This window comes from Rhizoctonia solani, chromosome 12, assembly GCF_016906535.1.
Source record: "Rhizoctonia solani chromosome 12, complete sequence".
Taxonomy (NCBI): Eukaryota; Fungi; Basidiomycota; class Agaricomycetes; order Cantharellales; family Ceratobasidiaceae; genus Rhizoctonia; species Rhizoctonia solani.
In genome coordinates, this window is record NC_057381.1 from 43,929 (window position 1) to 68,289 (window position 24,361).

The 24,361-nt window shown below is 44.8% G+C and overlaps 6 protein-coding genes across 6 annotated transcripts; 1 reads left to right on the forward strand and 5 right to left on the reverse strand.

The window, feature by feature from the left end:
• Nucleotides 1–749: 749 nt before the first annotated feature.
• On the reverse strand, nt 750–5,078 carry RhiXN_11269 (Retrovirus-related Pol polyprotein from transposon TNT 1-94; the record flags this gene model as incomplete). Its single annotated transcript, XM_043331084.1, has 2 exons — nt 750–2,493; nt 3,166–5,078. The coding sequence occupies 2 exons, from the start codon at nt 5,076–5,078 to the stop codon at nt 750–752; spliced, it is 3,657 nt and encodes a 1,218-aa protein (XP_043184594.1).
• A 6,246-nt stretch (nt 5,079–11,324) lies between these two features.
• RhiXN_11270 (Retrotransposable element Tf2 protein) lies at nt 11,325–13,268 on the reverse strand (the record flags this gene model as incomplete). The annotated part of the gene is made up of 5 exons (XM_043331085.1): nt 11,325–11,459; nt 11,507–11,584; nt 11,662–12,121; nt 12,175–12,994; nt 13,019–13,268. The coding sequence occupies 5 exons, from the start codon at nt 13,266–13,268 to the stop codon at nt 11,325–11,327; spliced, it is 1,743 nt and encodes a 580-aa protein (XP_043184595.1).
• A 177-nt stretch (nt 13,269–13,445) lies between these two features.
• Nucleotides 13,446–15,345, reverse strand: RhiXN_11271 (Retrotransposable element Tf2 protein; the record flags this gene model as incomplete). The annotated part of the gene is made up of 4 exons (XM_043331086.1): nt 13,446–13,677; nt 13,727–13,918; nt 13,975–14,229; nt 15,083–15,345. The coding sequence occupies 4 exons, from the start codon at nt 15,343–15,345 to the stop codon at nt 13,446–13,448; spliced, it is 942 nt and encodes a 313-aa protein (XP_043184596.1).
• Nucleotides 15,346–17,626: 2,281 nt separating this feature from the next.
• RhiXN_11272 (DDE superfamily endonuclease) lies at nt 17,627–18,306 on the forward strand (the record flags this gene model as incomplete). The annotated part of the gene is made up of 2 exons (XM_043331087.1): nt 17,627–17,957; nt 18,023–18,306. The coding sequence occupies 2 exons, from the start codon at nt 17,627–17,629 to the stop codon at nt 18,304–18,306; spliced, it is 615 nt and encodes a 204-aa protein (XP_043184597.1).
• A 365-nt stretch (nt 18,307–18,671) lies between these two features.
• RhiXN_11273 (uncharacterized protein) lies at nt 18,672–19,328 on the reverse strand (the record flags this gene model as incomplete). Its single annotated transcript, XM_043331088.1, has 1 exon — nt 18,672–19,328. One exon carries the CDS (start codon nt 19,326–19,328, stop codon nt 18,672–18,674), a length of 657 nt encoding a protein of 218 aa, XP_043184598.1.
• A 75-nt stretch (nt 19,329–19,403) lies between these two features.
• On the reverse strand, nt 19,404–20,198 carry RhiXN_11274 (uncharacterized protein; the record flags this gene model as incomplete). The annotated part of the gene is made up of 2 exons (XM_043331089.1): nt 19,404–19,841; nt 19,905–20,198. 2 exons carry the CDS (start codon nt 20,196–20,198, stop codon nt 19,404–19,406), a joined length of 732 nt encoding a protein of 243 aa, XP_043184599.1.
• Between the last annotated feature and the right edge of the window lie 4,163 nt (nt 20,199–24,361).

Genomic DNA, 24,361 nt, shown 5'->3' on the forward strand with positions numbered 1-24,361 from the left:
GTAAGCAACCTGTGTATTATAGTTACGCAATGAGAAAATGAGGGCCTCTGTGTATGCTTATCCTTTTGAAGAGCTTTTTGTCACCTTGAGAATGCGCGGACATAGCTTCAGTTATGCGGGATACCTGTTACAAACAGTTAGTGGCCAAAATGCAGGTAGCTGGCCATAATGTCACCAATATGTGAGTTACAGAACGGGCATTTTCTTGTTTGGCATATACGTATTTACATATCTATCCAATCAACATATGCATTTTGTTTCCTTTTGATCCTCCAAATTGACGTCAGATGCTGTGCAAATGCCCTTCTCTACTGGGGCCCCAAAAATCCGGGAGCGCTCTTGTCAGATGTCTAACACCTGCACGGGACGTCTCAGTACGGTGGGAGACGAGCGTGCATATATACGGATGTATGTAGTGTACATGAATAGAGACATACCTGCACGGGACGTCTCAGTACGGTGGGAGACGAGCGTGCAGGAACAAGGTAGTCGACATAAGAATATATAGATCCCCTGAATGGAATAGGGGTAAAGAGCCTCGACCGTCGAGGACCACACGATCACGTGACGGCGCTGGCGCGCCGCACATCTAACACTCCCCCTGGTCCGAGACGTACATAGAGAGAAAGAGAGAGAGAAAGGATAAAACAATAAAGCGGAAAAAAATTTAAAAAAAGGAATCAGAAAGTTCAATCATAAGCATATAGAATCATAATAAAAGTAACATCACGGAGCGTGAGTCGAGTTGTTTAGCATATACCCGCGCGAGTACGACAGTGATGGAAAACATCCTTCGAAGTCGGTTTGGTAAGGAAGTCGGCTAGTTGGTCTCGCGAGGGAATATGGTATATTTTGTATTCCCCTTGAGCCACCTGGTCCCGTACGTAGTGGTATCGAATCGCAATGTGTTTGGCCATCTGATGAGACTCTGGGTTCAAAGTGATAGCTATCGCGGCCTGATTGTCACAGAAAAGCGGAGTCGGGGGTGGTTGTTCTTCCCCTGATAATCCGTCCAACTCCCCCAGCCAACTTTGAACCCAGTATCCCTCCCTGCATGCCATAGACATTGCAACAAACTCAGCTTCCATAGTTGATTGGGCAACAACACTCTGGAGTTTGCTGCTCCAACTGATAAGTCCCCCGCATAGAGTTACCGCCCACCCAGTGGTCGATTTGTAAGTATCTGGACACATTCCCCAGTCCGCGTCCAAGTATATAGAGAGTTCTTTGGATCCAGTGCGTGAGTATGATACCCCAAGGGTTGAAGTGTGTCGTAGATACCAAAGAATACCAAGCAAGGCTTCCCAGTGGGCTGGTCCTGGATTAGCACTGAAGCGCAATAGTGTGCAGACAGCATATGCAACATTGGGTCGTGTTTGACAGCATATAAATAGAAGAGCACCAACCAGAGCCAGGTAAGGGAACTTCTTCATGCGTGTTTTCTCCTCTTCTGTTGACAGGCATTGAGACTTTGAAAACTTTTTGCAAGGAGGAAGTGGGAGCAATAGTGGGGGAAGGTTGTAGACACCATACTGTCGAGCCAGGTCTTTGATGTAGCGGTTCTGTGTGATTAAAGCCGTTCCTGCTTTAGGGTCTTGTGTAATTTCTAGCCCTAAAATCTCTTTTGCGCGGCCTAAGTTCTTTAGTTCATATTTTGCGTTAAGTTCAGCGCAGAACAAGTCCCAAACTGCGTTGTTGGAAGTGGCACCGGTGAGGTTGTCAACATGCACAGCTAGAATAATCAGACCAGTATTGTTGCGTTGTTGCATAAAGACGCAGTTATTGGAGTTGAAACAGACAAACCCTAGCTCTATAAGTGCCAAAGATAAACACTTGTACCAGACTTGACCTGCTTGCTTAAGTCCATAGAGTGACTTCACTAGTTTGAGGTACAAGCCCTGGTGCTCTGGGGGAGCAATCCATCCGTCCGGTTGCTCCATGTATATTTCTTCCTCAAGAAGTCCGTTGAGGAAAGCCGCTGTGAAATCAGCTGCAAATAATGTGAGGCCGTCGCGGACAGATATAGCCACTACTAATTGTAGGGAGGCGGAGCAGGCTACTGGGGAAAACGTTTTGTTGTAGTCCCGACCAAGACGTTGAGCACATCCTTTGATTACTAGGCAAGCTTTGTACGTGCCGTCAACTTTTATTGCAAAGACAAGCATGCCTTTCAGAGCTTTGCTGCCGGGTGGGAGGTCTGGGCTGTAGGTAAATGTGCCCTTGCTCAGAAGGGTGTTGAACTCCTTTGCAATAGCGGCCATCCACAAGTGTTTATCAGGACCTTGAATTGCCTTGTTATATGAGTGTGGGACTGTTACGGGCTTGGGCCTTGCGGTAAATGCGGCTACGCGTGGGGCATAGTTGGGATTTGGTCTACGTTCTTGAGTACCTTGACAAGGTTCTTGTTGGGGCGGCTGGACACCTGGTTCTTCCTCTAGCCTTTCCTCTTCATCATGTAGGCCTTCTATGTCTCCTTGCTCCCCCTGATCTTGACTGTTCAAACCAGGAGCATCAAAGTTGTTGTCAAGATCAATAACTCAGGGCGTAGGAGAGGAAACACTCAAGCTGGATTCTGAGCTGACGTCATCTGTAGGTAGTATACCAAATGCCTGCCAAATGTTGGAATCCAAGGGCGGTGGTACGGGTGGGAGGGGGCTTTGGTTGCAGTTTTGTTCAACACATACCACATGGCGGGAGTTGCAAAATCTCAGAGTTTTTGGGTCCCAACATCTGTAGCCAGACCCCGTATATCCCGTGAAGACACATTTTGCAGCTGTTGGGCCAGTTTTGGTACGCTGAGATTCCAGGAGTATAAGCACATAAGCATCACATCCAAAAGAACGGAGATGAGATACGTCTGGGGTGCGGCCAGTCCATTTTGTGTATGGGATGGACCCCCCAAGAGCTGAGTTTGGACAAAAGTTGAGGGTGTATGCAGCAAATAAGACTGCTTTGCCCCAGAAGCGGGGGGCTAGGCCCAATTCTTGTAGCACGGCTCATACAATACCCATCACATCCCAATTCTTGCATTCAATACGTCCGTTTTGTTTGGGAGTATAGGGTGACAACGTTTGATTCACAGTTCCAGTATTGCGTAGAAAACATTCAAAAGTATCTGACATAAACTCCCCCCCTCTGTCCAACATTAAACACTTTATCCTCCACCCTGAGGACCGCTCTGCCCAAGCCTTAAACTCCTTGTACCGCTCCAACGCTTCCAACTTCTTCTTGAGCAAGTACGCGTGAAAATAACCAGTACAATCATTGCAGAACAAGATGAAGTACCTGTACCCCCCTATGGCTTCAATATCCATAGGGCCGCATATGTCAGTATGCACTAGGTCAAGTGGTACGTTGGAACGGGCGGTTTGTGGGGAGAAGGGGAGCTTGTGGCCTTTTGCCAATAGGCAGGGCTCGCAAGGATTGGATTGGTGGAGGCGGTTGGACATGGAGAAGTTGCTCACCAACTTCTTCTTGGCCAGAGCATGTAAGTCATTTCCATTCAGGTGGCCAAACCATGCATGGGCAACGTGAGGATCAAGTGCCGTGGTTGATTTTCCAGCTAGGAAAGCAGTGAGCGCAAGAACAGGAGTGCGGAGCGTTGGGTGCAGGGCGGTGCATAAGCTGATTGCATAGAGTCCTCCAATGGACTCATTTGCCTTAGCAATAAAAACAATCCCCTTTTTGTTCCAAACTTTGCATTGGTTCCCACGGAATACGGCGTGGAGAGCTGGTTTGGAGTTGCAGGTGAGTTGTCTTATGGAAATGAGGGTGCATGCAAGGTCCAGGACGTGTAGAGTATGACAAAATATGATGCATTTGCGTTCTCCAGACAATCCATTGATCCAGACTTGGAAGTCCCCTTCTCCTATAGCCATAATGAACCTATTGTCACCCAGGTATACTTGTTTAGGCTTGGTTAAGGTCCAATAATTAATGAAAAAGGCCTGTTCAGCTGCGCAATGGCGAGACGCGCCTGAGTTGATAGCTGCGTAATTTGAAGGCACTTTCCCGCCGCCTGCCTTGAGTATCAGTCCCCCAGAGATGTCTTGTGTGACGCAATCCAAGCAGACATTGTTGGATAGGACTGATGTGGACACACAAAGGATTGTCACTTTTGCGTGTGTGTTGTACCCCAAGGAATTGTTGTTTGTAGACGTAGAACAAGTATCTAGAGCAGCGAGTCTTGCTTGGATTTGTGCAAGTTGGGCTGCAAGGTCAGACGTTCCTTTGTTGGGCTTGTTTCCTCCAGCCCAAGACTCCTTGCGCTTGCAAGCCTGCTCCTGTTGTTGGGTCCTCTCCTCTGGCAATAGTGTTGGGCAGTCCCAAGCGTAGTGTCCTGGGTTCTTGCATACATAACAATTGCAGGAAGACAAGGGGTTGGGGTTGGTTGTGGCTTGTTTGGCGGTGAAAGTCTCTTTGTTTGTACACACAGCTTGTAGTTGCTCCCAAGTAGTAGATAGCAACTGGTACCAGTGTTCAGGGTTTTTGGCGTTCATACCCTCCTGGAGGGTCAAGATCTGTGCCTGCAGAGATAGGGGCATTGCTAAGGCTAGCCGAGCGCAAGTTTTGGCATTGGACAGGGGTTGTCCGGCGCGCTTCAGGTCAAGAACAAGTCCGCTGAACTTTGCAAGAAAATTGCTAAGAGGGATTGATCCGTTGTTGGAAAACCTCAGTGTAGCAAGTTTTGTTTGAGTGAGTGTAACGCCCTGAGCGGATTGATTGGCAAAGCACACAACAAGGGCATCCCAACACTTTTTTGGTAAGGTACTGCAGTCAAGGATGTTGGCGTGGATAGGGTCAACTAAGTAAGCAAGCCAAGCTATTGCAACGTTGCAGTCCTCCTCCCAGGTTGTATATGCCGAGAGAATCATGTACTTGGAGGGGTCTGCCCCCTTTTCAATCTTCTCAAGATTGTTGGCAGAATATTTGGGTGGAGGAGAGGAAGAGGGGTTAGCCGGGTCAAAGAACTTCCACACCTTGTGGGACTTGAGCTCAAATTTGGCGGTTGTTTGCCAAGTATGCCAATTCAAGCCAGAGGCATCAAGGACAACAAATTTAGCTGAGCTTTTGGACATATTTCTGGGTACGTTCTTAGTTGCGCCGGGCGCTGGGGCTCATAACCTGTCAGATGTCTAACACCTGCACAGGACGTCTCAGTACGGTGGGAGACAAGCGTGCATATATACAGATGTATGTAGTGTACATGAATAGAGACATACCTGCACGGGACGTCTCAGTACGGTGGGAGACAAGCGTGCAGGAACAAGGTAGTCAACACAAGAATATATAGATCCTCTGAATGGAATAGGGGTAAAGAGCCTTGACCGTCAAGGACCACATGATCACGTGATGGCGCTGGCGCACCGCACATCTAACAGCTCTCACTGTGCCCCCCCCCCAAGGTCTGGAACAACGCCTGGTGTTCCGCACCTTGAACAACCTGGTGCTGCACTCTGCACCTGTGTTCTGCACCCATTGGCCGGTTCTGCACCTTCTGCCCGGGAGTTGGTGGTGGTTGTTCCGCACCCTCTCTTGTTCCATACCCTTGTTCTGCACCTTTGAGCAGGTTCCGCATCTTTGCCTTGGGACATTGTACAATTGAGTTGCAAACCCACCCCCGTTGCGCACCCACTCTTGTCCCGCACCCTGGCCCCAGTACATTCAAGTTTGGCATCCCCATGACATTCTTACCTTGTAGTTTGGTACTTTACTCTCAATTCATATCACCCCTGTACTTCCCTTGATGTTGTTGGATCCTATGCGCAGACAGGGGTTCTACATGTACATATGCCAAATAAATGAATTGACCGCACTAGTTTATGCAATTGCTTGTAGGTAGGCGGTATTGGGTGCTAGGAATTGAGGGGTGGGTTCAAAGTATTGTTGATAGTTGGTTGAAGGGTTCAGTACCAACATCCCAGTGTCAAGCGGATAAGGGGCACCACACAGGATACATGTCATTTTGACTGAAAAAGATATTCCATGTAAGTCTTGGTAATTGGGTAGCCGCGGTGACCACACTTACCTGAGGTTATGCGCAATCCACAAAGGGGCCAATTATATCCAATCCCCTTGCTGGAACATAGGACACATGGTGTTTAGAGCTGATTTGTGTGTGCTCAGCAAGTCTAAGCCCCGGTGCTGTTTTGTACAACTTCAGGGTAGGGCTAGGGGGCAAAGCGCCATTGTTGGACAAGGACCTGCAAGAGGGGAGTGCAGTGGTTGGAGTTGGGGGCGTTAATATACATGTTGTCCCCACTGGAGCAGAGCGCAGCGCTAATCCAAAGCGCAAGGCATATTTGATATAAAATAGTAAGAACAGAAGCAGACAATACAGAAGGAACAATACTGCCATAGTAAGTTGTCACATCAGCAAAAAAGGGGGGTGCTACCTAGAATGGGGTGTCTACATAGTGCTACATAGATCTACATAGAAATGGCAATCTACCTAGAAGTTTGTGGCTAGGTAGAACCAGGTAGAGCTAGGTAGAGCTAGGTAGATGGCAGGTTTATGACCACTGCCAGAATGATTTTTGAACATAATTGTATTATTCAAGATTTTCTTGCATTTACCATATATGGAAAGCGCCCAATTTGCAATTTGATCAAAATCCTGATCTAGCCAGCCAAGCCCTGTCTCTTGCTGACCAATCAGACTCAATGCTAGAAAATACCCTTGGGTGAAGTTCAAGGGATAACCAGTGGACAAGGGAAGCAGCTGAACTGAGCACTTTGAGGGCTGCTTGACCACACAAGGCAAAGTCACTGCATAACCTATAATCTACCTCAGGGCCTCCATCTACCTAGCTCTACCTAGTTCTACCTGAAGTTCCTATAGTTTCTAGGTAGAGGGGGAGGTATCTACAGCATCTACCTTGCTACCTACACTGAGCAGCAAAAGTATTGCAGGTCAGGAGAGGTCAAAAGTTTATCTCCATTGCTGAGCATCCAATTAGTGAATCCCATCCAAATTTTACTGACACATGTAGCCATTGTAACACTATGCTGTAGCACAAAATCTCACAAATCCATCATGAACTAAGCTCACAACCCCACTTTTGCTATAATGCAACCTGCAAAACTTCTGCTGATTGTGTTGAGCATCTTCAAAATCTGCACATAACTGATTATGCAGTTCAGTATAAGTTCTGGTTTTTTGCACACACATTCTGAGTTATATGGCCCATTGCTGGACAGAGTATTAGCTTGTTTCACCCATTAGGGACTGTGTAACAGAACTGTCTTCTTAGGGCCAGTAAAAGAAACTCAAAATTGCAGTTACATTGAACTCAAGGCACGGTGTGGGCTGGAAATGCTTTGGGGTATCTCAGCTGGCTGCTGGTACCTAGTGAGGCTGTCTCCAAGACCATCCCATACCTGGGACTGGCAATATAAGGGATTGCAGTGGGTTAGGCTGTATGAGCTGAAAATTGAAATGCCACTCATAAGCTGGAATCCAAGCCAAATAACATAGAACTTCTAGGAGTAGTACACACAGGTCAAGGGTATGCCAAGATCAGTTATCTATGGCAGCAGTGATGTGTTCACAAAGATAGCATGCAGTATACACAATAATTGCAGCCAATGGGTGGGGTCTCAAATTGAACATGTTCCAACTCTGTGATTGTCAATTAGGGAAACAGCCAATTTTCCATCATAAGTTCTGTGTTAGAGACACCTTCTACTGTATGAGTTTCAACCTCCTCCAATCCACAATCACAGAGTTAGAACATGTTCAATTTGAGACCCCACCCATTGGCTGCAATTATTGTGTATACTGCATGCTATCTTTGTGAACACATCACTGCTGCCATAGATAACTGATCTTGGCATACCCTTGACCTGTGTGTACTACTCCTAGAAGTTCTATGTTATTTGGCTTGGATTCCAGCTTATGAGTGGCATTTCAATTTTCAGCTCACACAGCCTAACCCACTGCAACCCCTCATATTGCCAGTCCCAGGTATGGGATGGTCTTGGAGACAGCCTCACTAGGTACCAGCAGCCAGCTGAGATACCCCAAAGCATTTCCAGCCCACACCGTGCCTTGAGTGCAATGTAACTGCAATTTTGAGTTTCTTTTACTGGCCCTAAGAAGACAGTTCTGTTACACAGTCCCTAATGGGTGAAACAAGCTAATACTCTGTCCAGCAATGGGCCATATAACTCAGAATGTGTGTGCAAAAAACCAGAACTTATACTGAACTGCATAATCAGTTATGTGCAGATTTTGAAGATGCTCAACACAATCAGCAGAAGTTTTGCAGGTTGCATTATAGCAAAAGTGGGGTTGTGAGCTTAGTTCATGATGGATTTGTGAGATTTTGTGCTACAGCATAGTGTTACAATGGCTACATGTGTCAGTAAAATTTGGATGGGATTCACTAATTGGATGCTCAGCAATGGAGATAAACTTTTGACCTCTCCTGACCTGCAATACTTTTGCTGCTCAGTGTATCTAAGTTTTTGGGTTCAAAGACAGGGGGGAAAAACAAGCTGGTTTTTAAGCAGCTGTCCCCACCCCTTTATACCTGGGCTTCACTTGGGTCTATATACATATTTCAAATTGCAGCACAGCCTCAAGAAGCAGTATGAGTCAAAGAAGCATCAGGGTCTTCTTTGATTAGCCAATCAGAAAGCAGTAAAAGGACCAGTGAAAAGAAGTTCCAGTGGAGAAGAAGCTATATTTGGAAGAGGTTGGAAGAAAAGAAGCTCCAGAACCTTCTAGAGGGATGAGTCATCCACATGGTGTGCACAGCCACACTCAAATATGACTCATCCAAATTTCCTTTTATGGTAAACCTATTCCCCAATCTGGCCCAGGATAGCCAGTCACTTGCACAGCCACAATCACATGACAGTGGCATTACCATGACAAATGGGACATGATTTAAAATGGCATATATGGTCATGTGATGTGGCTGTGTCAAATCAAATTCATGACTAATCCATCTTTGTCAGCACCAATTATATAATCAGCAATTACATAATCAGCAATGACTAAGCATGATTGGATTTGTCATGGTTGATTTGTAATCTTCCCAAAAGGGAAGGTAGACTTCCTTATATGGTAACTCCTCAGCAGCCCTTTTTGAATGCATCTCATTTTTCACCATCCTCTCTCAGCCTAGTGTAACTCTTAAAACTTCTTCCATTGATTTCTCTAATTATCATTCATAGTAAATCTGTTGTGACCCAACTGTAAGGTTGGTCACACACTAGTGGTGGGCACTTAAGGCTGTACTAAGCAATGCTTGTTGCTATACTAAGGCTATACTACTGGCTGCTTAAGGCAGTGGTGGGTTATCTATCTACAGCATGGGAGGAGGGCCTTAGACCAGTGAGGATGGTAGTAACTACTGAGGATGATAACTATGGATCAGTGAAGGACATAAGGGGTCCAAACTACTTAGCTGACTTCTGAATCCTATCTCTGATGAAAGACAAGGTAAAATTGACTTGGGGTCTCCAAGCAATTTTCCTGCTATATATATACAACAAATAGTGGTTACAAATATGAGGCAGTGTGGGAGAAAGAAGAAAGGAAGTGTGGATTTGCATTAAGCGCCCTTGGCACAGCATCTTGGCACAATAAGCACCAAGATCACATGATTAGAAAACTAAAGATATAAAGTCCATAAAAAATACTAAAAATAATCGAAAATTCAGGCAATTCTGGGGGTATTGGTTTCAAGGGTGTAACATGGACTACTAGTAAGCAATATACTTCTGAGGGTCCAGCTACTTAGCTGGGCTTCTGGGACCTGTCTGGATGTAAGACAAGGTAAAATTGACTTGGGGTGTCCAAGCAATTTTCCTGCTCTTTATATACACAAGGTCAAGGTATTTACAAATAGGTGGTACATGAGAAAAGAAGTGTCCATGTGAAAAAGAAAGTGTGCTGTGGGCTGCGCAGTGTTGTAGACACATTCAATACCACGGAATTTATTCCAATTTTCTTGATTTTAAACAAAGTTGAACAGACAACATTTTTGATCACATGACTTTGGCACTTATATCATATGCTAAGCACCAAGCCACGTCCCCATCTGTGCTTACTCAGCACACATAGCCACCTCCACCTGGTGACATTATTATGGCATGTCAGTGACATATGCATGAGTAAGGCTGCTTGCTGGGCAGGGTTCTTATTGGTTATACTTTTGCATATATGTATTTGTAATTAGTTCAGACTCTGTAATGGGTACGTTTCCGTAAGGATTTCTTCTAAATTCGTTGTCCTAAATTGGTCCGTTGGGACGGGACGGACTTGATCCGCACGGCGGAGGCTGTGCTAGGCTGTGCCAGCGCTTGGACCTCATGTATTGTCTTTCCGTAAGGAATGGCCCATGTAAAATAGATTTCACTTCTAAAATCATAATCAAAACAAATTGCACATATGCCCCCAAATCAATTCTATGCGTGAGACTCAATATATGCGCCTCTTGGGCCATTGAAATTATATATATGTACTACGCAGCTGCAGCTGCATAACTCCTTACCCCCGTCAAGTTATGCAGCGCCGCAGAGACTCGGACGATGAGTATGACGACGACAAAGATGAACTTGTCTTCCGTCTGTTACTCAGTGGCAATGATCTAGCTATTCCCAGATTCTTGCATGCTTGCTTTAAACACGCTCAACAAATTTGTGCACCAAAGAAGAGGAATTGTCATTACCTGAGGCAAGCAGAGCTACAGCAAGCTCCCATGGACAACTCTGGTTGGCAATTGCTCTATCGGAGTCGCAAAGATTGCGCGTACATACACGTCTTAGGTATTGACGTTGCAACTTTTGAGTACTTAATGGAATCTGGATTTTGCAATGCTTGGAATACTTGCCCAATTAAACAAACCAATACAAACTGTCACGACTCAGCTCGGACCTATGGTTCAAGAGGGCTTAAAGTCCGTGGCACTATCACCAATGGACTATGAGACAGGTAGAGGGGCGACTAGGGCCAGGGGTTATGAAATATGGGTAGAGGGCAACGATGGCCTGGTTAACGATTTAAGTAATGAGCACTAATGGCCAACAAGGGCCTGGGCTAAGAGTGTGTATAAGAGCTAAGGTGATTTGACGAAGAGGTCAAGTCTTGCTGTTAGCGGCAACTTGACCTGGCTTATATACATGAGGAAAGCCACATCAAAAACAACAGTACTAAATAGTGAGTCATTTACAATTTCACATCATATATCAAATATATCACGTGATCTTGATGAGTCATAAATATATACCAAAAAAGGAAACTGTCTCAGAAAAAAGGTAGAAAATAGTAAAAATCATGTCATGCCAATGAAGGTCATGACATTACCCCCTCTTCAAGCTCCAACTGCGTCAGGATGTTCCTTGTGAAATTCTTCTAGGATTTCTTGAGCATTTCCCACATTGTCTATTGGCTCCCATGAATTACTTCCTTCATCATATCCTTTCCATTTGACCAGGTACCATAACTTCTTTGTTTTCCCTCGTCCTTTCCATTTGCTATCTAGGATTTTTCTACTTCGTATTCCTCTTCACCTTCTTCTGTGATGATTGGTGCAGGTTGAGGAGGATCACGTCCGTGAGGATCGGGGTGGAACTTTGTTAGAAGGTTGATATGAAAGACTGGATGTATGCGCATAGTATGGGGTAGTTGTAATTTATACGCATGCAAACCAATTTTTCAATGACTAAGTAGGGTCCTAACTTTTTATGGCTGAGTTTAATGGACGGTCTGTCGGTGGATATATTTTGATGGCTTAACCAGACCTTATCTCCTACTTGAATTTCTTCTTCCTCCCTGTGACGTTGGTTGTAGAAATGTTTCATCCTTTCTTGTGACAATGAGAGTGCTGCTTTGACTTCATCGTAGCCTTTTTCTAGGAATTCTGCATGTTTGTCTGCATTGGGAACAGATTCATCTGATTTTTGACCCACAGAGAATCGTGGATTTACTCCGTAACATATTTGGAAAGGGGATTTACCCGTGGAAGATTGCTTTAAGTTATTAAGGGCAAACTCGGCTATAGGGAGTAATGATACCCAGTCCGATTGTTGGTGATTCCCAAACATTCGAATGAAGATTTCAGCCTCTTTTGTATCCGTTCTGTCTGTCCATCTGTTTGCGGATGGTAGGCTGTAGAGTATGTGGGTTTGATGTCCAGCCTTTTATATAAGTGACGAATGAACTTGGCATTAAAAGTGGGACCTCTATCTGAGACTGTACTCCTAGGTAGACCGTGTAATTTCCATACGTATGTGAACAAATTGGCAATGTCGATAGCAGACGCCGTGGATTGAGTGGGAATGAAATGTACCATTTTTGAGAACCGGTCAATGACAGTGAGGATAGCGTCAAACCCTTCTGAAACTGGTAATCCTACAATCATATCGTATGCTATATCTTCCCAAGGACGTTCAGGAATTTGTAATGGCTTTAATAGACCTATAGGTACTTGATTTGTAGGTTTGGACCGAATGCAGGTTTCACAATGGTTGACATAAGAGTTGACAAATTTCTTCAGGGAAGGCCAGTAATAATTTCGGGAGACAAGTTCCAATGTTCTGGTCTGTCCTGGATGCCCTGCTGCTAAAGCGTCATGTCTGGATTCTAGAATAAGGTTCCTGATAGTCTCATCCTTAGGTACAAATATTTTCCCTTGAAACCATAGTAATCCTTCTTTTAACTCCCAATCGACTACTTTATTCTTGTTCTGGAGCTTGTACAAGATCTCTTTAAGACGTTCATCCTCATAGATTGCTTCACCAATCAGGTCGTTAATTTCCTGATCTGGGGTGATTGATGAGATGAAAAGTTCTGGTTTCAAGAGAACTTGGTTCTCTACCCCCCCTTCAAGGGGTACTAGATCATAGCGTCTAGAGAGGATATCTGCCTTCTTATTTTGTGCTCCTGGTCTGTAGATGATTTGGAAATTGTAGTCTACTAGGAAATTTGCCATCGAATTTGACGCTTGTTCAGGGATTGTGATGTAGAGAAATACTCCAAATTCTTATGATCTGTTAGAACTTGGACTGGTAACTCTGATCCTTCCAGTAAATGGCGCCATTTTAAATGCCCTAATGACTGCCAATAGTTCCTTGTCAAAAATGTTGTAATTCTTTTCAGCAGGGGACAGTGACTTGGATAGGTAGGCTACTGGAGCTAGTTTCCCTTCAGGGTTGCGTTGGGATAATATGGCTCCAGTGGCATAGTCCGATGCATTGCATCTATGTAGAACTGTTTTGTTGTATCCTGTAGGAGTAGTGGCGCAGAAGTGAGGCATTTCTTTAAACTGTCAAAGGATTGTTGTTCCGCCAATTCCCATTTCCATAGGCTGTCCTTTTGAGCAAATTGTATAGGGGTCGTGCCAAGTTACCAAAATTGGGGATAAATCGTCTATAAAAGTTCACAAATCCTAAGAATTCTTGGATGTTTTTGACATTCTTAGGTGTTGACCAATTCATGGCATCCGTGACTTAGATTGGTCGACTTCTATACCAAATTCCGATATAATGAACCCTAGATAGTCGATCTTCTTGACATGGAAGTGGCATTTTTCAATATTACAAAAGAGGTCATTGTCCTGTAGCCTCTTTAGCACTTCGCGCACATGAATTTCATGATCTTTCTCGTTCAAGGAGAAGACTAGGATATTGTCCAGGTATATGATGACATAAACATCCAGAAGATCCCTGAAATTTCGTTCATCATGTCTTGAAAAGCCGCCGGCGCATTGTTAACCCAAAGGGCATAACCAAGTACTCAAATAATCCATATTTTGTTTTAAAGGCTGTTTTCCATTTGTCGCCTTCTTTAATTCGGACTAAGTTATATCCTGCCCTGAGATCAAATTTACTAAAAATCTTAGCGCCTTGTAGTTTTTCAATAAGATTCTGTGGCAAGGGTAGGGGATAGGCGTTCTTCTTGGTCATGCTGTTCAGTCGTCGATAATCTACGCACATGCGTAATTTCCCGTTTTTCTTCTTGACAAATAATATGGGGAAGCCATGGGAGATTTAGACGGGCGGATCAGGCCTGCCTTCAGTTGCTTTTCAATGGTTTCCCTGAGTTCCACATCTTCCCTTGGGCCTAGGCTGTAGATGGGACCATGTCGGGGTTTTGCGTCGGGGAGTAGTTCAATGGCGATGTCGTAAGGACGATGGGGTGGTAATTTGACGATTCCTCTTCTGAAATACTCTAGCAAATTCTTGATAAGGGACAGGAATTTCTTCCACTGCTTTGAGCTAAAACAGCAGGTGTGGCTAAACAGTTGTTGGAACAATATAGAGAATTAAAAACGAGTGTATGTTTTCCCACGAAATTTGGGGATTGTGTTTTTTCAACCATGACATTCCTAAAACTAATTGGTGATTGCCAATATTGGAAATATGGCATTCTAGTTCTTCGGTGATTGCCAATGGTACATTTAAACCGAGTAAAATGAGTGATTTGACCAGAATCAATTTCTCGGCCATCAATAACGCGTAGTTTCTTGGGGATTGGATGTATATAGGTTGGAAGTCGATAGGTTTCTACTAAAAGAGGGTGGATGAAGCAGGAAGTTGCCCCAGAATCGATCATGGCTTTTCCTTGAAACGGTTTAGCCGAAAAACTTGATTTTTGGGATTTGGGAGTCTCACACGGATTTGCAGTAAACGACGCATATATTTGAGATGAGTTACATAAAGAAAGAATTTCTAGGTCGTTGTTTACATGATGCAAATCCGCTAGCATACAGCCAAGTGCCTTACTCCTTAATCGGCCTTGGCTTTCCCTTTTCCCGACTCTTCCTCATCAGAGACAACTTCAATCCTATTTCTTCTTTAGGCCTTTCCCAAGACCATTCGACATTAGCCATGTCCAGACATGGACTTAGAGGGACAGTTGCGTGCAAAGTGGCCCTTTCCGCCGCACATATGGCAGTTAGATTGCAAAGCCCCTTCCATCAAGATCCATGGGGCCTGGACCCTTGCTTGTGGCTAACACCGGGACAGGGGCAACAATTGGTTTAACTGGGGCGGCTGCTGCAGGGCGCTCGTCCTTTTTTAGGGAGGGGAATGGGATCATGGTGTCCTTGGATTCTCCATTCCAACAAACATTTGGCATATTGCCAGAGGTAGTGCAAACAATTGAAGTGATAGCGCCTTTCTTGCGCGGCGGGTGGTTGGGTCAATCATATAAACATTGTCTCCCACATTGAGACGAGTGCGGTTGGAAGGGGGAATGGAAGTGGTAGTGGGGGCGGCGTTGGCGGGGGCGCGGACTGTAGAGACAGAAGGATGAGATAAGCGTGTGGATTCAATATGGTTTGCGATCTCCTCTGCCTTATCATAGACTTGTGTGCAGTAGCGCGGCGCCATTGGAACATAGTTGACAGCATGATGTCCTTAATATTGTTTGGAGGCCATCATAATACTTATCGCGCAGGGTTTCGTCGCTATATCCCAGGGACACAGAGTATTGTTGAAATTCCCGGGGTATTCTTGTACCGAAGCCTTCTGCCGCAAGTTGTTCCATTTTTGACGGTATTTTCATCACGATTTGTGTCCACATAATGTTTAGTGAACTCTGCCCAGAATACATCAATATCTTCCAATAGTGGGACCGCTTCTCCCCTGAAAACCTTCCTTTCTTTATAGGGGCGAACCCAATCTTCTGCTGCACCTTCAAAATATGACGTTATCCACAATATTTTCTCCTTGTGTGGGATCTATTTGCTCCTTTTGCCCTTATATAGGCCTGGCAGGCAATAATGAAATTGAGGGGTCTTCTTTCTTGCCACTGAACTTATTGGGTTTAGCAAATTTCAAATCCGAATTGGAAGATGCAGGAGCGGGTGGGGGATTGGTGGAGGTGGCGTGCCAGAAGGTGGAGGTGGGGCCGTGGGACGAGTAGTGGAATTGTGGAGTAGCTGGTCTTGCACAGCTTGAATGGAAGCGGCCGCTCCTTGGATTTGGGTGGAGTAGAATATATGTTGATTTCGCGACTGGTCGCAATGTTCCTCAAGTTCAGCCCTTAATAATGCTAATTGATCACTTTGGGCTTCGTAAGCCCCTTGTAATTGGGAAAATTTTTTTCAAAATGATCATATTCTGGGCTACCATATCAAGGAGTTCGCGATCTGACATTTGATCAAAGGACATGGGAGAATACATGGGGCGGCACAGCCGCAGGAGCAGGAGTGTGAGTTCGAGAAGATGGTTCAGACCATCCTGATTGTACTTGTGGGTTGATTAAGCTAGTCCCTTCCATTACGCCCAAGCCAGGCGTTGTCGTGCGATACGGCAAGAACTCATAGTCCCAATAGTAGTGAATCCGCCCCCTTCCATCTTGGGTAGCGTCCTGGATAGATGTGTGTAGATTGTCAAGCTCGATTTCTTTTTCTACCAATAGCCTGTCTTTTTCCTCAATAAGCCTTTCTTGCTTCAATGGTTAGAGCAAGGTCGCGATTATGTGCTTCAAGGTTTGCAATTAAATTCCTATGTTCTGTGCCTCTGTTTCGTATATGGTGTTGAGGGTTTGGCAAAGGATCGATGGCTTTTAGAATTGCAATATTTTGAACGAGGCCGGGTTCCTCGATTCGGGCTATGTGTTCTTCAAGGTTTTCAATTCGACCCAAAAGGATATGGTTGATGTCGAGGAGAGTTTTTTCGAGGTAGAGATATGAGTGACAATGGAGTATGGCCAAAAAATGGCAAAAAGAACAAGATCTAGAAGTCGAACACTAGGATGCGTTCCCGATACAAATCGGTACTCGATCAGATAGACGAAACGGGTTTATAGCGCTAAAATACTAACTGTTTGCTTTCCTACTAGCGTTAGACTATCCTTATATTGATATCAACAGCTGTGTACGAGCGTGATTAACAATCAGGTTTTTAGTAAGCGGAAGGTTGGCTGACTAACAGCGTATGGCTAAAGGTGCGGACACCCTGGTATGCGGACGATTGCTAGCAAGGGGCTATCCCGCGGCTTTACTGCCACTCGTATTCCTGTCTTTGATTATTATACAGGGGCTACGATGTGATGGCTTTTCAAGCTTTGGTGCTTATCCAAGCGTAGGTCTCGTTTGTCGACAGGAGTACAAGTAAAGACTTGACCTAGTGTCATGACTCAGCTTGGACCTATGGTTCAAGAGGGCTTAAAGTCCGTGGCACTATCACCAATGGACTATGAGACAGGTAGAGGGGCGACTAGGGCCAGGGGTTATGAAATATGGGTAGAGGGCAACGATGGCCTGGTTAACGATTTAAGTAATGAGCACTAATGGCCAACAAGGGGCCTGGGCTAAGAGTGTGTATAAGAGCTAAGGTGATTTGACGAAGAGGTCAAGTCTTGCTGTTTAGCGGCAACTTGACCTGGCTTATATACATGAGGAAAGCCACATCAAAAACAACAGTACTAAATAGTGAGTCATTTACAATTTCACATCATATATCAAATATATCACGTGATCTTGATGAGTCATAAATATATACCAAAAAAGGAAACTGTCTCAGAAAAAAGGTAGAAAATAGTAAAAAATCATGTCATGCCAATGAAGGTCATGACACAAACCATACTGGCGCAAGTTGAGTTGGGGTGCGTTTGCTTGACGCGGCAGGTGGCTTAGGGTTGGCGTTACATTATCTGTGCAGCACTATGAGCAAAGTTGCGCTCCAGGTTGTATTTGCACTTGTGCCTTCAACTGTTTTGCGCTACATCAATTTTGCTCTAGATATTTTACTTGAAATACTGAAGGAGATTCCTGAGGCCCACTTAGCTTGGCCGACCGAAGCAAAAATGCAGGAAAACTCGCATTTGATCACTAGGAAGCATTGCGGAGCAAAGTACCTTGACGGTGCATTTGGGTTCATGGACGGCTTGAACCTTCCACTCCAAGCAAGCGGTGACCATAACAAGCAAAATGCAAACTATAATGGCTGGCTACATAAACATGTCATTAGCAATATCATAGTCTTTTTGCCTGAAGGTAAGTTTGTATATTAATAAGCATGTGCACATATTGACCAAGTACTACTATACTACAAATTCAAGGTACAATCATGGTTGCTGTGATGAACGCGCCCGGTAGTTGGCACGACTCAAACATGGCTTGGCCAATATACGATTTGCTAAGACATAAGACGCCCAACAGCTGCTTCCTCATTGCCAACAGCGCGTTCCCTTGTCTTGGCGTAGGAGAAGCCCAAAAGATCAAAGTGCCGCTCAAGATCAACGTTTGCAGAACCAGAGAGCAAGATCAAGAGTCCCAAGAGGTTACAACGGCGCGTCAAGCTGTTGAGTGGGGAATGCAAGCCATTCAAGGGTGTTTTTCTTGATTGTACATGCCGCTCAACGCTCACGATGCTATGGGCCGCTCTTGACTTATAGAAGTGTGCTTTTGGATGCATAACGTTTGAACAGAGAGAGTTGAAGTTAACCAGATACAAAGTGTATATATGCCAATGTGGGGTAACGGAGAGGGACAGCGTATGAGCAATTGGGAGTTATTTATTTGTACACTGCAGACTGATTGCGTTCAAGAGTTCTACATCAACCGCGGCTTGACTTTCAACTGAATAAAAAATGCTTTTATTGCTTCATTTATACAAATGGATATACATTGCCGTTTAACACACGTAAAGACAGTAATATAAACAAATAAACAATCATTTGTTGAATGGATGCGAGGGGTCAAAGCGGTCTAGGTTGTTGATGGTACTATGCGTGTCTTTGCGACCAGAAGTTGCAAATACTGCATTGGCGCTGAACCAGCAGGAGCCGTTGGTGCCAGCGCGCGTTGAGCAAGAGCTTCCTCAACACGCTCTTGAACCTTCTTGTTGAGCTTGTATTCGATAAGCTTCAGCTTGAGTTTGCGTATCTTCTGGTGAGCTTTGGCCAGCTGTTTCTTGAGCTGTTGGACCTTCCAACCCGATTGCATGTACGCAATGGTCTCAAAGTTTCCCTCTTCTTGTTGCTTGAGATAACTGCTGATAAACTCACCGTTGTTGTCTGATATAAGGTCAATAATGTTGTTGCTTGACGAGGCCTTGGGCTCAGGGCGCCAAACTGTTGGTTTGGCCTCCAACTTTGGCTTCTTGCTGCCGTGGTCTCTATTGGCCTGAGCAGAGCCAGGAGCCTTACGCTTGTTCAATGGACTCGCTTCAAGCTTCACCGGCGTCTTGACTAAAGGACGGCTACCAGTTGCAGTAGCACTTGGCGCCTTGCTTGGCAAAGGAGCCTGGGCTTTGTTCAGACAAAGTTTCAACATTGGGAAGGGGGCCGGACCGGTCGATGTTGCCCCCACAGCCAATGAGTGTGCCAGGGGTTTTGGGGTTGTGGGGGCCTTGGGCGACAACATGGCCTTGGACGGTGATGCAATAGTTGTGTCAATATTGCTGAGGTGTAGACCCCACAAAGGCAATTTGCTGTCAGCTCAAGGATCTGTTGCCGTGCTGATTGGGGGCCAATCCTCCTCTCCGTCACTGTTGCAATTCTCTGCACCTTTGCCTGCCCCTGAGTCACCACTATCACCCGCAACCTTGTCGTCCAAGCCCGCCCAGACTTCACTTGGATTTCCGCCAGCCCCTGTTTCATTGTTCCCGCAGTTGCCGGCATCGTCTTTGACCTCGGCGTCCTCATCCAGAAGGGGAACTTCGAAGTTAGGGGCGCGCTTGAAATCAAGCCTCAGGCGCCTCATCTTGGTCTCAGCAAGGTTGAATTCAATCTCTGTCTCCTCGTATTTGTCAGGGGCACTCAAGTCATCCAGCAAGCCCATTGCATGCAATTTACTGATGCCTTCTTCGACTGCTAACGCAAGACAATGCAAGGGATGCATCTTGCTTTGTCCAGTCGGCTTGGGGAGCTTCAGGACCTTATGTACAACCGCGTGAGCCTTTTGCTTTAAATATCAGGATAGGATACATAGGATACGTACCTTAACCCAACAATTCTTGCAAACCTTGCCGCTCCGAGCTGTGAAGCTTTGAGCCGTCATGTTTTCGCCAACTATCTCCCACTGGTTGCTACCAACCGGGCGTACCACAGAGATGATACGGAAAACCAGCAAGTAGTCCTCAATTGTCCAGGTGCAGGCACCTACCTTACGTCCGCCTTGCTTCTTTGGGCTTGGTGTAGAAGTCGAGGGCGACTTAGATGGAGTAGAGGCACGAGCTTTGCCTTTCCAACCGCGAGTTACGTTGGAGATAGACAAAGGATTTGTGCTAGACATTGCAGCTAAGTATATGTGATAGTTGGTTGGAGACAGCTGCGATAGGGGCGCTTGCTATTTGTTGACAACGGCCCCTATCCCGTGTCTTAGACGATAAATAATTATTATTTGACAAATATATGCAACTGCCTTAAGTCAGCAACGTCCCAATAAGGTAAGAGATTGGCGGGATGTTATCTTATCAGCGCGATCAAGTGTCATTTCATAGCTAAATACATCCTTAAAAAATAGCAGGGGGGGTCGACCCCCCCTTCTAGATAGGTGGTCCAGATATCTAGAACACCCCCCCTTTAGCGTCTAGATCTGTATCCAAGGCATTTCACATTGAGTTCCACGGTGCACAATGCATCCGGGCTGGGCCTCACCTCTAAATGAGCACTTTAGAACGGCTCAACCGTTCTAAATCTCTTACGGAAACGTACCCAATATAAGGAGGCCAACCAACCATGGTAACACCCAGGTCAATTAACTCTGTTGCATCTTCACATTGTACAAGGCCCCTAAGGCCAGTAACTACTAAGCCCCACACCTGTACTTGTTGCCTTAAGCAACTTCCTCATTGTAGATACATAGCTTGCCATTGCCCTTAAAGCTTTGGTCATTGTACTTAGGTAGTTTGTTGTTGTAGGTAGCACCCCCACCACCTTATGTGGTTTTACTTAGTTACATACAGCCACAAGCACCTGCTGCCTTGACGCCCCTTACAGATGTCTAGGACATGCAGAAGTGTGGATTTGCGGTAAGCACCCTTGGCACAGCATCTTGGCATTTGTAAGCACCAAGATCATGTGATCAAAAAACATAAGATAATCAGTCCAGAAAAAATAGTAAAAATATGAGAAAAAGTGTGCAAGTCCAATGCTATATTGTTATAAGGGTGTAACACTCTACTTGTACCTTGCGTTGCCTGCTAAACAGTGATCTGCTTATTACTAGTTATTGGTAGGGATCACCCTGATGCTAACTACTTTGTTCTTTTAGCAAGTGAATTAGCTACCTTAATGTACTCTTACTTCCTCATCATTAGACTTCTTCTACTTATTCTTGTGAGATTGTTACCTTGTATAGTTAATCAGTTACCCTTTTTATCCTACTGTCCTAGACATCCTTGAGGGCATCAAGGCAGTGGGCACTTATGGCTGGGTTGTTACAAGTAAGAACCACTTAAGGCAATGGGGAGGCTGTTATAGATAGGGACAATAAGCAGTAATGTAATATACTCAAAAATGAAAGAAGGGTACTGGATAAGGGAGTAGGATAAAAAGGGTAACTGGCTGACTATAAAAGGTAAAGTCTTATGAGGATAAATAACAGGAGAAGTCTAATGCTAGTTGTCATGAGCCACACCCCTATTGTGCCCTTTATACACCTACCAGGGCACTCATGGTACACACTACGGCCACCAGAAACAAGCATATACTTGCATTTATGCACTCAGGACCTCCAGGTCCCCACATATAAGAGACTTATGGTCAACATGGCTGGACTCAGTGATATTCTCTAAGTCCAGGTCACATGACCTCTCCCCCCTCCAGTCTTTTATCAAATACTATACTAAGCTACTATGGATTTGAGGTGGGGGAGGGATGACATAGTCTCTTCTATAATAATATTTATTCAGACCTTGCCTGTGGGCTCCCTTAACATTGGCCTGCAGCAAGGGGGGCAGGGGGAGTGCAACATCCCCCAGCAACATATATTATTCATACATCACTGTGCATCATCCATACTATATATATCTTTGACAGTGGATATATATGGTAATAACCCTTCCAGATATGTGTTATGACATTTGTTGCTGTTTATGTACTCAGATGAACTTGTATGTATTTAAGTGTCCTGGACATGGTCACATGACCAGTACAAGTGGTTGCATGCTGGCCCAAGCCCAAATTTGGGGGGTAGCAGGTGTAATCAAGGGTTGTCAGCAGAGGAATAATAGGGCTCTATGGCTTAGTGGTCAAACTGGTTCAATTCTGGCCAGTTCTATTTTCCTCTGTTTATTAAGTGAGTGAGAAAACAACATATATGCAGAAGATATAACATATTGAGGGTATTCCTGAGGCTTATGGGTTTTGCAAAGGTGGCAATTGGAAAGAGGGACCTTTAAAACCTTAGTTTGCATCTTTATCTCATGTTATTTACTGTAATATTACTGTTGTAGACACAATCAATACCAAGGAATTTATTCCCAATTTCTCAATTTTAAACAAAGGTGTCATAAACAGAGGAAAATAGAACCAGCTGGAATTGAACCAGCTTGACCACTAAGCCATAGAGCCCTATTATTCCTCTGCTGACAACCCATGATTACACCTGCTACCCCCCAAATTTGGGCTTGGGCCAGCATGCAACCACTTGTACTGGTCATGTGACTGTGTCCAGGACAAAAGGCAAGCAAAGAACATTTTCAATCACATGACCTTGGTGCTTATATCATATGCTAAGCACCAAGCCACATCCCCATCTGTGCTTACTCAAGCACACATAGCCACCTCCACCCAATGATGTCATTATGACATGTCAGTGACATGTATGCATGAGTAAGGCTGCAGTTGGAGTGGGGTTCTTATTTGATACAGTATTACATATGTTGTGATTGTAGATAGCTTGCTTGTAGAATGTATAAGGAGGCCAACCAACCATGGTAACACCCAGGTTGATTACCTCTTGTAGCATCCCCCAATTGTACAAGGACCTTAGGTCCAGTAAATAGATACTTAACTACTCAGTCACTGCCTTAAGCAGTCTTGACACTGTAGTATAGCTGGTCAGTGCCATAGATAGGTTCTCCATTGCCTTAAGCAACTGGCCCACTGTATACTGTGGCCACAAGTGCCATTCCCTTGGCATCCTTACAGACGTCTAGGACAATTACTTGTGTAACAATAAAATAAGTACAGATTAGTAGAAGGATGTCATATCCATAACAGGCTTCTTATTGGATATTGTGTTGGATATATTGTATTTGTAATTAGCCACTTCCTGTAATATATAAGGAGGACAATTGACCATGGTAATCCCCAGGTCAATTACCTCTTGTTGCACTTGACATTGTGTACAAGGCCTTACAGCCAGTAACCCACTTAGCCAGTTACTTAGTCACCACCTTAAGTGGCTTCATTGTTGTACTAGATAGTTGTACATTGCATTAGGCAACCTGGTTGTTGTAGTACAGTTAGTTGTTGTTGTAGTATAGGTCCTTGTTGCCTTAAGCAACTTATTGTTTGTACCACCAGCCATAAGCACCAGAACCCCCTACCCCATCCCAGACTACATATAGGACAGTAAGTCTATTTATATTGTACATCAATTAAGCCTACAGGAATTTCCCCTTAAACATATAAGGGGGTGGTCATAAGGAGAAAGCTGTAAGGTGGTAAGCTGGATGCTGGCCCCACACAAGCACACCCCTTTAAGCTCACAAGGGGTAAAATAAGGGGAGGAAACAGGTGCTCCAGATGCATTAAGGGGATATCCCCCTTAATATGCCTGGATTACTTTTCACTGTGAATTGCCATCACCATGTTGTACCAATTCTAACCCTGTTCAAAGGATTGCTTATACATCAAAAGTACAACCAAGATGCTGGTTTAAGTGCCAAGACTAGGACTTTGCTCTGCTGCAAGAGCCTAACAGCATTTGCCAAAGCTCAATTGACTGGTTTGCAGTGATTTTTTTCTTAACATTTTTGTTTGTTTCCCATTGCATGTGCACACCAGTACCAGCACAATTGTGTACCCTTGCTGGATACCCTTGGACACTTGTGACTAGATCTTGTTCTATGTGTTACCATGGAAAAATAATGTATAATGGATTTCGAACAATCCAATACTAGGTGACATCATACGGGAAATAAGGGGGTAAAACACAAAAATTCAGGGGGCGGCATGAACGTAAAACAAGTGGGTTACCCCTAGAATTGTGCCAAGGGGGATAACACCCGTTAAGTTGAGCGAGTTTCCCCTTTAATCTCACGGGGCCTACCACCTTAAAGTAAATGCAGGTTTTTTGGTTAATTTAAGGCGGTTTCTTTTCGTTATGTTAGTACAGCGATTTGGAGTGGTTTGAAACTTGCGGGACCGATTCGAAGTGATTTTGATTGACCTTTCGAAACCTAGAAATCCGGGCGCTGGTAAGCTAATACGTTTTGGCCGACGGAT